Raw genomic sequence first — 11829 nt, forward strand, 5'->3', positions numbered from 1 at the left:
CTAGGATTAAAGGTGTGCACCACCGTGCCAAGCTTAAAAATATATTTTCAATTAAACATAAAAAATGTTTTCAGCCGGGCGGTGGTGGCGCACGCCTTTAATCCCAGCACTCGGGAGGCAGAGCCAGGCGGATCTCTGTGAGTTCGAGGCCAGCCTGGTCTCCAAAGCGAGTTCCAGGAAAGGCGCAAAGCTACACAGAGAAACCCTGTCTCGAAAAAACCAAAAAAAAAAAAAAAAAAAAAAAAAAAAAAAATGTTTTCAAATTTGAGGGTGTACATAGAAAAATAATAGCTATAAATTTAATTTTATAAAACAAAACATAGTAAGTGTAAATGGCCTCATCACCATAATAAAGAGGCTGAGAATGTCAAAATGCATAAAGGAAAGACCCAACAATACATACTTAAATTTAGAAAATACAAACAGAGTTTTGGAAAAGGCAAAGATGGTCCGTGCTAACATAAACCTAAAGAAAGCCAGAGAACCTGTATTTACGGATTGTAAATAGATATCTAGAAAGTGTGAAGCAAAGAACAATAGAAGGAACAGAAATCCAACATTATAATCCAGCTTTTGGATAGTGTCAAAAAACTTTAGAATATAGAAAACCAGCAAAGACATGGAAGAGTGGAGCACCATCAACTGACTGGAGTTAATTGACATTCAGTAGAACATTCCACCCAACCTCAAAGGACAGACATTCTCGTCAAATGCACAGAACGCTTAAGATGCAGCATAGTCTGAACCAAAACCCCAGCCATGATAAGACAGTGGAGATCACACACCAAGAATTCCAAGTATCTCTAACAATCAGAGAATTAAGACTGAAATAAAGAATAGACCACTGGGAAATACCTACATATCTATAAATGAAACATCAGTTTCAGTTTTATTTTGGTTTTTGGTTTTTCAAGACAGGGTTTCTCGCTGTAGCCCTGGCGGATCCACCTGCCTCTGCTTCCCAAGTGCTGGGGTCAAAGTCATGAGCCGCCACCACCGCCTGTCTGAAGCACCACATCTGAAAATGACCTGTAAATCACTGGATAAGTGAAAAGGAAAATGAGACTTTTGAACTGAATGAAAGCGAGTCCACAGGCCATTGACATGTGTGGGATGCCAGTGGAGGAGCTCAGGGTGAAATGAAGGTCTTTACCAGCAGAACAGGCCCAGAGCAATTACTTCGGTTTGCACCTTAAGAAACAAATTCATGAAACTTAAAGCAAGCGTTAGAAAATAATAAGGATCAGAGTAGAAAAAAAAATGAAGCAAAGTTATAGGAAAAAATCAACAAAACCAAATGCTGGTTTATTGACAATTCTAACAGTATTGATAAGCCTCTAATTAGATTCATTAGGAGAAAAAAATATGTACATTATCAGTGGCAACAGAGAGAATAGAGTCATCACTCTAAGCATTAAAGTCACGGACTCTAAAACATTAAAAAGAAAATAAGGAGCAATTATTAACATTTTATAGCAATAATGGGAAACTTAAAAGAAAGGGGCAAACTTTCCCAAAGGACAGAAATGACCAGAATTCACTCAAGAATAAATGCCCTGGGCTGGGAGTGTGCGGATTGGTGCTGGAGCACTTGCCTGTAATACTCAAGGCTTTGGGTTTCATCCCCAGAACTGCCAAAATAAACAAATTATCCAAGCTGAATGTGCAGTTTAAGACATTTCCACAAAGAAAACTCTAGACCCAGATGGCTTCCAAGGAAGAAACAATATCAGTTCTATAGAAAGTCACCTAGAGGAGGTTTTTTTTTTTTTTCTTTTTTTTTTTTTTTTGGTTTTTCGAGACAGGGTTTCTCTGTGTAGCTTTGCGCCTTTCCTGGATCTCGCGCTGTAGACCAGGCTGGCCTCGAACTCATAGAGATCCGCCTGCCTCTGCCACCCGAGTGCTGAGATTAAAGGCGTGCGCCACCACCGCCCGGCTAGAGGAGGTTTTAAGTGATCTTGCAGATAGAAAAGCCCCAAAGTCTTTCTAATTTTTGGAGTTAAAAAGCAGGTTTAAAACTTCCTGGATCCGAGGACAATGCAAAAATCAGTCATAGTTTTAAAACAGTGCAACACTGAGTTCTATCCACAGAACAGCTACTATGAGAAGAGAGAAAACAGGCTGGGCATCCGTGTGCACACCTGTGATCTCAGCATCCGGGAGGCTAAGACAAGATTGTGGGTTCCAGAGCAACCTGGAACCTAGAGAGCAACCCCATCTCAAACTCCCAAACAAATCAAGACTGAGTACTGGTAAGGAGTAGGAGGGTGTCTAGACTCTCACGCAATGCTGGGGGTGGGGGCTGTAAATCAATGCTGTCATTTTTTGCAGAAGGGAAGAATCTGACTCTCCTAAGTCCTGACCAATCAGAAGTGAGTATACGGGTTCATTGAAATGCAGGTAGGGAAATGCCCACTGCAGCGCTATCCCAAATAGTCCCATGCTGGAAATGACCTAAACATGCCGCTCTAAAATAGAAAAAATAAGTCCTGGTGTGCTTCAAGAAGAGGGAATTAGTAAACAGTGAAGATGACCCAAGTACTGCACACAGGAAGTGGATGAATCTCACGAGTATCTCCATGACTCAACATACACCAACACGAAGAACACACACTGTACAACTCAGCTGATGAGCTGTCCTGAATCAGAATAGACTGAGGGACCCTGTAAGAAGTCAGCATGGGCTCTGTCCCCAAAACCGATCCCTCTCGCCCACACCCCTTTCAATGACAGCTCAGATAAGGTCATCATCTCCCTGTGGACCTATGCATCATTTTCAAGTGAAGAGTGTTGGTTTATATAAATGAATTTTTCCAGTGTTGGGGATCAACTCAGAGCCTGTACATGCTAAGCACCTGCTCTACCATTGAGCTCGTAACTGGGTGGGAGGGGGCAGGTCCTGGTTATGTAGGGGAGTTCATTTTTACAAACCAATCCAGTAAGATATGCATTTAAGACTGTGTACCTCTTCATATACGCACGTGCGTGCGTGCGTGCATGCGTGCATGTGTGTGAGGTGTGGTGTCAATATGGAGGCCAGAGGATAACTCACAGGAATCAGTTCTCTCCTTACACCATGTGGGTGGGTCCCTAGTATCTAACTCAGGGCATTAGGGTTGGTGGCAAGCATTTTTACCCATTGAGCCATCCTACCAGCCCATGCCTGTGCTGTTTATATCCTTAAAGTACGAGAACACATTTGGGAGGGCAGGAAGAAGGAGCAGCAACTGGACACAGGATTTCTGAGGTATGGATCATATTCTTTCTCAGTCTGGGTGCAGGAAGCAGGGCTTGATCAGCTTACAGAATTCAGTGGGCAATGTGCTTAGCACTGCAGGTGTACACACATTCCTGCGTGGGTGTTATGTTTCCACCCAAAGTTGATCCACACAAGCCAACAGCCCGCGGGTTAAAAGGGATGCACACATCAAAACTGGAGAAGTTCATCTTGCCAGAATGGTCCTTGATGGGCAGGAGCGTGGGTTCTGGGGCCTCCTGATGTCAGGAGCTGCCCCCATCCCTGGTCTTTACCCCCACGCCCCGCTCCCGCGCACCTTGCAGCAGTTCCAACAGTCCTGCATGTTGATCCAGTAGTTCTTGTGGTTCCAGAGGCTCTCGATGCCCAGGAAGTGCTCATCCTTGGTGCTGTAGCTGCGTGCTGTCAGTGGGTCGATGAAGAAGCTCTCAGGCACCTCGCGTTTCCCGGCCAGCACCAGGACCCAGGCATGCACCCGCAGGCCATGCAGGGGGTCGGGCTTCGACTTCTCTTCCTCCTGCACAGGGAAAGTGGGTGACCACCAGCCAAGGGGAACTCTCCATCACCCTTCCTCGAAGCCCAAGGTTTCAACCCACAAAATGAGAGGGGCCGATCAGATCTGTGGTTCATTCTGTGGGACGATAGTACCTGGGGTGAGATTTCCTCTGAAGAAAGGCAATGCGCTCTACCGGTAAGGAGCGCTTTGGTGGCTCCTAAAAGAAGGCCTTGCGGCCCTAGTATGTTATCCCTTGTGGGTGCTGTGAGCAGCCACGCCAGAGTGCAGGGCCGTTGAGACCCACCAGGAGGCGCTCTTCCTCCTCCCTGAGCCGCTTCTCTTCCAGGTCCTTGATTTCCTGCAATCTCTTTTCCTCCTGCTCCAGCTCAAACCTGCTGGTCAGGTCGCGGGGCGGCTTGATGGCGTACTTCTTAGGAATCGTCTTCTCTGCCATCTTGACTGCCTGTCACCCAACAACAGAGGAAAGTCCAGCTCCCACCCACACCCTTCACAGGGTCTACCTTGACAGAAGAGGGAGCAGCAGAGTTAGGGAGGAGAGGGGTGGGGCGGGGGTCCTCTCTACAGATCAAGCCTAGCTGCACAGCAAGAGAACCCGAAGGACCTCCCCACCAGCCTAGCGCTGGAAACTGTTCACAGCAAGAGGAGTCTTATTAACCCCGCTGCCCAGGCTGACCTGGAGCAGATTGTCTGGGGTCAGAGTTTTCAGGGGTTATCCCTGGGAGGTTTCATACATTGACCCCAAGATCAAGTTTTCTGGGCCAGGAAAGAATCTCCTCTCTCTCTCTCTCTCTCTCTCTCTCTCTCTCTCTCTCTCTCTCTCTCTCTCTCTCTCTCTCTCTCTCTCTCCATGAGCATATGTGTGTTTCTACACGTATATGTGTACACATGTGTATATAAATATGTACAAAATGACGGCTTGTAACAGTAAGAGAAATGCAATCTCCCGTCTTGGGAGTCAGACCCAGGTTTCCATCCCTCGGTCTCCATCCTCCAAAACACATGATCACATTTGCTTTTTTACCATGCCATTTTATCTTCCTGTACACTAAGAATGATAAGTAGCCACCGAGTCAGTTCATGCCCACATTAGACCTGTTTATCATCCAGAAAGTTCTCTACCTTTGTTACATATTGATGTAAGTTGATTCTTTGCATTGCAGCTGAGACAAGGAGGCCAGGAGATGTGAGCTCAGAGGCCATGGAAAGAAAAGGTACAAGAGAGCATTTGCTCGTCCCTTGTGTGGTAGTTTGAAAGAAAATGGCCCTCATAGGTCCATCGAGAGTGGCACTGTTAGGAGATGTGGCCTTGTTGGAGGAAGTGTATCACTGGGGCTGCTCTTTGAGCTTTCAAATGCTCAAACCACACCCACTGTTGCTCCCTGCTGCCTGCTGATCTGGATGATCAGCTCCTTCTCCAACACCATCTCTGCCTGTGAGCCACCATGCTTCCTACCATGATGATAATGGACTAAACCTCCGAATCTGTAAGCCAGTCCCAGATAATTGTTTTCCTTATTAAGAGCTGCCATGGTCATGGTGTCTCCTCACGCAATAGAAACCCTAACTAAGACACCTTGCTTGGGGAGCCAGGCCCAAGCAAGCAGGCTGCCTGGTACCTCTCCCTCTTCCTAAATCTCCTGTTCAGTGCTTCAGGCCCCTGGGTCTTCATCCTTCAGTTGCAGAGGGGCTGACTCTTGCCACAGAGCCCTGGAATCCACCCAGGGTGTGCAAAGCTCTTTTTGTGCACAGCATGGTGTTTTTCCAAATGTAAAGAGATTTTTTTTTTTATGTGTGATTCTGGCATGAAACATATGCACAAAAATGCCTTCATGAACACTCATTACCCACAACCACAACCACACTCATACTCAGTACTTCATATGCTAACTTTAACATTTTTAAATTTTAAAAGTGCTTCTTTTGTTTGCAGAAACTCTGGTCATCATCAAGTTCTTAATCAACAGACAGAAAACTCAGCTGTCACTCCTTGGGGGTAGTGGTAACTTTTCCCCACTAAATAGGATACTTTGGGGCTAGGGATGTAGCCTAGACTAGCATGCTTGCCCAGCACATGCAAGGTTCCTGGTTCCATCCTGGAACCACAAAGGGAGAGGAGGGCTGAGAATCAAGCACTCACTTGGCCATTGTTTCCCACCACTAAAAGGACCAGCTGAGATTTTATCTGATGCAAGGGGAAGTGGGCAAGCTTGTGATAGTTAGATAGAAGGCAGAAACCATGTGAGTCATAAAATTTGCTCAGTGGGAGCACAGTGTCTTTTTTTTTTTTTTTTTTTTTTGTTTTTGTTTTTTGCGACAGGGTTTCTCTGTGTAGCTTTGGAGCCTTTCCTGGAACTCACTTGGTAGACCAGGCTGGCCTCAAACTCACAGAGATCCGCCTGACTCTGCCTCCCGAGTGCTGGGATTAAAGGCGTGCGCCACCACCGCCTGGCGAGCACAGTGTCTTAAACTGAGCAAGGACAAAGCAAGAGTGGCAGCAGTTTGGAGAACTGAGCTGTGGGTGATGCTGAGGATGGAGAAACCTCCAAGGGTCTGAAATAGGGAGTCTGGAGCAACAGAGGACGCCTGGTGATGGGGCAGGAACCCATAAGTGTATGGACAGCCTGGGTGGGGACCTGCTTCTCTAAGGGTGGCCCTAGTCTTCTAAGGGTGGCCAGGGCAGGGGCACAGTCCTCCTGTCCCTAAGGGTGGCCAAGGCAGGGACCTAGCTCCTGCTTCTTTCTCTAAGGATGGGCAGGGCAGGCCCTGATCCTCTGAGGTGAATGGGCAGCCCCAGGAATTCGCGTTCTCTGCCATGCATCAGGCATTACCTCTTTGGCCTTTACGGTGAGCGGACACACTTCTCTTGTCAGGTCCATGAGACACAGATCCAGGGAGCCATAGCCATTGACGCAGTAGGCGTCATAGCCAGAGCCAATGAGCATGGAGCAGAGCAGGTTGCTGAAGTCGAAGCAGTTCCCCTTCTGGTACTTGAGCACAGTGGTCGAGGAGTACAGGTGTGTGGGCTGAGCACAGAACACCCGTCAGCTGGGCCCGACCCCGCACCACTCACCACCCACCTGCAGGGGTCGGGTCCCTGTTGCATGGGGAGCCTCTTGAGGACATGAGACAAACAGACCCACGCCACCCACATGTGACTGCCATTTTAAGGAACTGGTGGCTCTCCTCCAACGCTCTCCCCTCCTCCTCCATCCTTCTCATCCTTCTATCAGTGCTCGGTTATTGACCCCTCCTTCCTGTCTCCTTCCTTTCTCAATGAAAAGCTGACCGAACCTCTCAGGAGCCCAAAGATGGGGCTGAAGGCTACAGGCAGCTTGATGTCCCCAGCTCTTTTGTACCTCCTGAAATAAAAGAGGGAGACTGAGGCAGAATCCACCAGATGAGAGACCAGGCTTGCTGTGTATCCTCAGGCCAGTGATTGCCTCTCTGTGCGTTTCCCCCTACATGTGTCTGAGAAGGCTGGAGCCTGCCTGAGCTTCTATCGCCCAGACTTGCCTTAAGCCTGCCCGCCTACCCCATGCAACCAGGAAGTAGCACTTACCGGCTTGAGCGGATCAAGCAGAGGGACCATGGTAAGGAAGTCAGACACAAACTGGGAGCAGGTGTCCCAGTTGTAGAGTTCCGGGTAGGGCATCAGTGTGGGCCTCAGGGTGGTGCTCACGAACTTCTGCAAGTGAGAGATCATGTCAGGGACCATGTGTAGCAGGGAACTGTGAGCATCCATGCCTGCCCGGCCCAACCTTCTTCCTTGACTTCTCAGGAGGACCCTAAAGAGGCCTGACTCACGGGCCTCAGTGTGGTGGAGCAGACCATTGCTGGGAAGGTCGGGCATTGGCCAGTGGACGTGACAATGGCTGAGAGGCATTCACATCACTCCATGGGGACAGTACTAGCTTATTCTGAATCTGAGCTGGAAGGACTGGGGACTTCCCTCCAAGCTCAGAGAGGCCAAGTGACCTTATTGTCTAAGGTCACCCAATAAGATGGGGCTAAAGGAGATAGATCTCCAAGGTTGAGGCCCTTGCAGAGCCTACAGAGGTTCTAAGCAGGGGTAGCTGGTGACCAGGGTGGTCTCCAGTAGCAGGTGACAGTCCCTTAAGGGAAGGGCAAAGGAACAGGACAAAGTGGGGCAGAGCAGGCCCTAAAACCTGGCCCAGGTTTCTTGCTTCCCTCCACATGGCCCCAGGTACTTCCCTGAGCCTCTCTGGGCCTCAGTTTTCCCATCTATTCCTGTCCTATGGACAGGAGGATTCCATTCAGGCATGTGAGGTCTCCTAGCTAGTGTTAGTAGTCAGAGCTGAAAGTCACAGCTTGCTCAGGGCTAGCCTGGGCTGCAAAGTAAAAAGACCCCTTAACTCAAGACTAAGAAGGCTGGGGATGTAGCTCAGTGGTAGGTGCTAACTCATGTGATAGGCCCTTGGCTCACCCCCCAGCTTCCAATTCAGACCCCAGGCCTGCCTTCCCCTGCAGTCTTCTCCTCCAGCTCCTGGCAGGCCAGAGCTGATTCACGGGAGAGCTGTGATGTGCCCCGGAGACAGTGGAGAGGCGGCTGTGCCCCCCTCCACCCTCTGCTCCTGCTCTGGCCCTGCCCTCCAAGCCCCAGGCTTACAAGCACATTGCACTCATTTAGCGGGTGCAAGAAGAGAGGCACGCGGTCCGGGCACAGGTGGCTGTACTGTCGGGAGAAGTTGTCGGCCACCAGCAGCAGGTGCTCCTCCTTGGGCGAGTTGGTGGTGTAGGAAGGAGGCAGCTTGGTCACGTCAATGAGGGCCTTGTTTATGATCCTGTGTCCCAGGAGGGATGGCAAAGCTCCGAGTGAGGCCATGCTTGGCACCCCAGGCACCCCCAAAGCACCTGAGCTGTCTGTGCCTTTACTTCATTTAGTCGTCACAACTACCCACACTTCCACCTTTACACAGACAAAGTAAAGGAGGAAAGATGAGCGGTCCGGAAGCAGACCCGCATACTGAACCTCATCCCTCTATGGCCACCAGCCCGGGTGCCACCATTCGGGCTCGGTCCTTCCTCTGCCTGGTCCTTTCTAACTGTGCCAGGGCTGCTGGGTGGGAAGCCCCAGTCCTGACACTCACGGGTACTCAGCTGGAATGGGGGGCTCGATGGCCATGAGCCTCTTATCCAGGTCTCGAAGCTCATCCTCTGTCATGATGGTTTCCTCTTTGCTCACTTCGGCGGGCTTCATCATCCTCTCCATCTTTTCAGCCCGTTCTGCCCGTTCAGCTGCTTCCTCACGCTCAGCCGCCTCCTCCTCCTCTACTTTCTCTCTCAGGACCTCCATCCTGATATCTCTGGATAGCTAGAGACGAATATCTCTGTAGGGAAACGCAGATATGCTCAAAATGACCATGGTCGGCCAGAAAGGCGTCACTGGGACCACCGTGTGCAAGCTGAGGGGCCTGGGGATGCTTTTCCTCATAGAGGAGGAAGGGCGTCCCTTGGAAGCATCCCTCCCACCAGGGAGGAAGTCTCAATTTGGTGCCAGCCCATCTCTAACACCTTCTAATACAAAGCTCCCTTAGAACAAAGACAAGGAGCTGGACATGGTGACACGTGCCTGTAATCACCGCACGTGAGAGGATGAAGCAGGAAGATTTTAAAGTCCAGACTAGCCTGGGCTACATAGACAAGCTCCTTCTCAACAGACACCAGACAAAGTCAGCATCAGGTTACCCAAAGTCACTAATGTGGCTTTGACAACCACTTTCTCTTTCCAGTATTTGACATTAATGCTGTAGGGATTGCTGAATATACAGTTTCCTATTGAGGTATATTGACAAAGTTCAGTGAGTCACCTGGATTAAAGGAAGTTATTTAGAATAGCAAGGCGAAACAAAACAAGACCCACAAAATAGGAAGTAAAGGAAATCTCATCTCACTAAACTGGAAACTGAAGCACAGCTTACAAAGGCCTGCAGGGCTGGAGAGTTGGCTCAGTGGATAAGAACACTTACTGCTCTTCCAGAGGACTCCGAGTTTGGTTCCCTGCACATGTTCCCTGTGTGTGTACACGGTGGCTCACAAATATCTGTTACTCCAGTCCTAGGGGATCTGAGGCCCTCTCTGGCTTCCATGGACATTGCATGCATGTAGTACACAGACATGTAGGCTGACCTGCACCTCCGCCACACACACACACAAAAAATTTAAGACTAACGTTTTAAAAGGCAGAGTTACTGCTAGGGCGTGTGTGTGTGTGTGTGTGTGTGTGTGTGTGTGTGTGTGTGTGTGATGACAGCCCAGAGGACAGTTATCATCCTGTGACACACATTGAGATGCTGTGTATGCAGCCACAGAGCAAGACTTCACTAAGATTCACGGTCACCAACCCAAAGATCTGCCCCTTTCCATACCACAGAGCCCCAGGCTTGAACTGGGGCACCATGGTGCCAGGTTTGTAGTATTCCACTTCCCGGACTCTCTGGCAGTGAGTGGTGGGGACATGGCCCAGTCTGGCCAGCGATATGTGAGGAGAGAGGCCATTCGAGGGCAGAGGGCAACAAGCACACAGCCTTGGTTCTAGGTCCGTTTTATGCTTGGGACATTCACACCAAGTGGGAGGTGGGGAAGCCATTGGTGAAGGGCCCCCTGGGAGTACCAGGGCTGTCTGCTAACGACAAGAGGAGAGTGAGTCAGGTTCCCAGGGACGCCTTGAGCCTAGCACCACCCCAAGACTCCCAGCTCATGCAAAAACTTGGCCTCTGCTCCATGACACCCAACACCAGTCCACCTGTCTGTCTGCCCTGCAGCTCAGGCCTTTCCTCCACCCACCTTTCAGATCTGCTTCAGTAGAACAGAAACCTCCAGCCCACTGGAAGCAGTGCAGACGCAAGACAGTAATGAGGATAGGAGAGAAAAGGGATCCAGACTTGTTCTCAGCTCCGAGAGAGGAGTGACACTAAGGAGCAAAGGGGACCAGGCGGGTGAGCTGGGATGTGGCTGAGTGGTAGTGTGCTTGCCGGTGTGCATGAGGCCCTGGGTTCCATCTCCAGCACTACAAAATAAGGAGGAGGGGAGTGGAGGCTGGCCCTGCCTCCCCGCTCCACCCCTACCCAACTGCCCCAGACTCCTGCAGAGGAAGGCATGGGCTGCCAGGCCAAAATGAGCCACAGGGAGAGGTGGGAGTTGGGTATTTACTATTCTTTTTGACTCAGCTAGCAGCTCCTGCTGGGGCTCACAGGCCACTCCCCACTTCTTTCTGGCCCCCATTTCCCCTCCTGCAATGTAGAAGGGGAGCAGGTTCTGCTGGTCCAATTCTGATATTCTGTGCTCTAGGACTCTGGAAGGCTGACTGCCTATGGCTAGATAGTCTAGTCTCTCTGAATCCTAGCAGAGGCCTTGGGTCCTACAGACCCATTCAGGACGCCTGTTCCTAGGGACAGTTCTCCAGCTAAGCCGCATGGTCTGGTTATCAAAGGCCCTCGCCTGCCTCTTGGGCACAGGGCAGATAACCAGGGAGCGGGTAATGCCTCCTAAGGCATTCACAGCTCACTAGACGCCTACTGTGTGCCAAGCCCCAGGGCTATACAAAAATGATAACCTTTATCCTTAAGTGACTCTGATGTAGTTAGTCCTATAAGACCCACTCTACAGGTGAGACTACCGAGGACTAGAGAGCCTGAGAGAATCATCCAAGTTACAGCTAGCAGAGAATAGATCTTTGACTGGAACACATGTGTTTCTGGCTCTGAAACCCATGTAAGATAGGGGAGCCGTGGAAGGGAAAGGGTGGGGAATGGGGAGCGAGAAAAGAAACATGACACAAAGAAGGTCTCAGTGGGCAGGCCCATTCCAGCTGGGGTTCAAGGTCACAAACTGGGTCATCAGAATGGTCCAGGGTCCAGACCTGCAACACTACTCCTCATGCAGTGACTTACCCATAGTGTCCTTCTTGGAGTCCCTTCCCAGCAGTAACCTTCTCCCCACAAAACAGGCCCCCCTGCAAGATTTCATCAGACAAGCCAGGGCTGGAAGACCCCAAGAAGTACTTTGCTCCCCACATCCTGTTCCTTCTCCTCCCTAT

General features: G+C 50.0%; 1 protein-coding gene across 2 annotated transcripts in view; it reads right to left on the reverse strand.

The window, feature by feature from the left end:
• The window catches only part of Drc7 (dynein regulatory complex subunit 7), a 25530-nt gene extending 13701 nt beyond the window's left edge, over window positions 1-11829 (reverse strand). Inside the window, exons 1-7 of one of the 2 annotated variants that reach the window (XM_052729203.1) lie at window positions 11684-11829; window positions 8882-9121; window positions 8401-8575; window positions 7333-7458; window positions 6602-6796; window positions 4057-4215; window positions 3555-3773 (exon numbers count right to left, since the gene is read on the reverse strand). In XM_052729203.1, coding sequence (XP_052585163.1) covers window positions 3555-3773; window positions 4057-4215; window positions 6602-6796; window positions 7333-7458; window positions 8401-8575; window positions 8882-9087 — 1080 coding nt within the window. In that variant the 5' untranslated portion in view covers window positions 9088-9121; window positions 11684-11829. The remainder of the gene's footprint in view (window positions 1-3554; window positions 3774-4056; window positions 4216-6601; window positions 6797-7332; window positions 7459-8400; window positions 8576-8881; window positions 9122-11683) is intronic. The other variant, XM_052729204.1, reaches the window with a different exon arrangement.

Source organism: Peromyscus californicus, unplaced genomic scaffold (genome assembly GCF_007827085.1).
Source record: "Peromyscus californicus insignis strain IS unplaced genomic scaffold, ASM782708v3 Scaffold_8__1_contigs__length_139910024, whole genome shotgun sequence".
Taxonomy (NCBI): domain Eukaryota; kingdom Metazoa; phylum Chordata; class Mammalia; order Rodentia; family Cricetidae; genus Peromyscus; species Peromyscus californicus.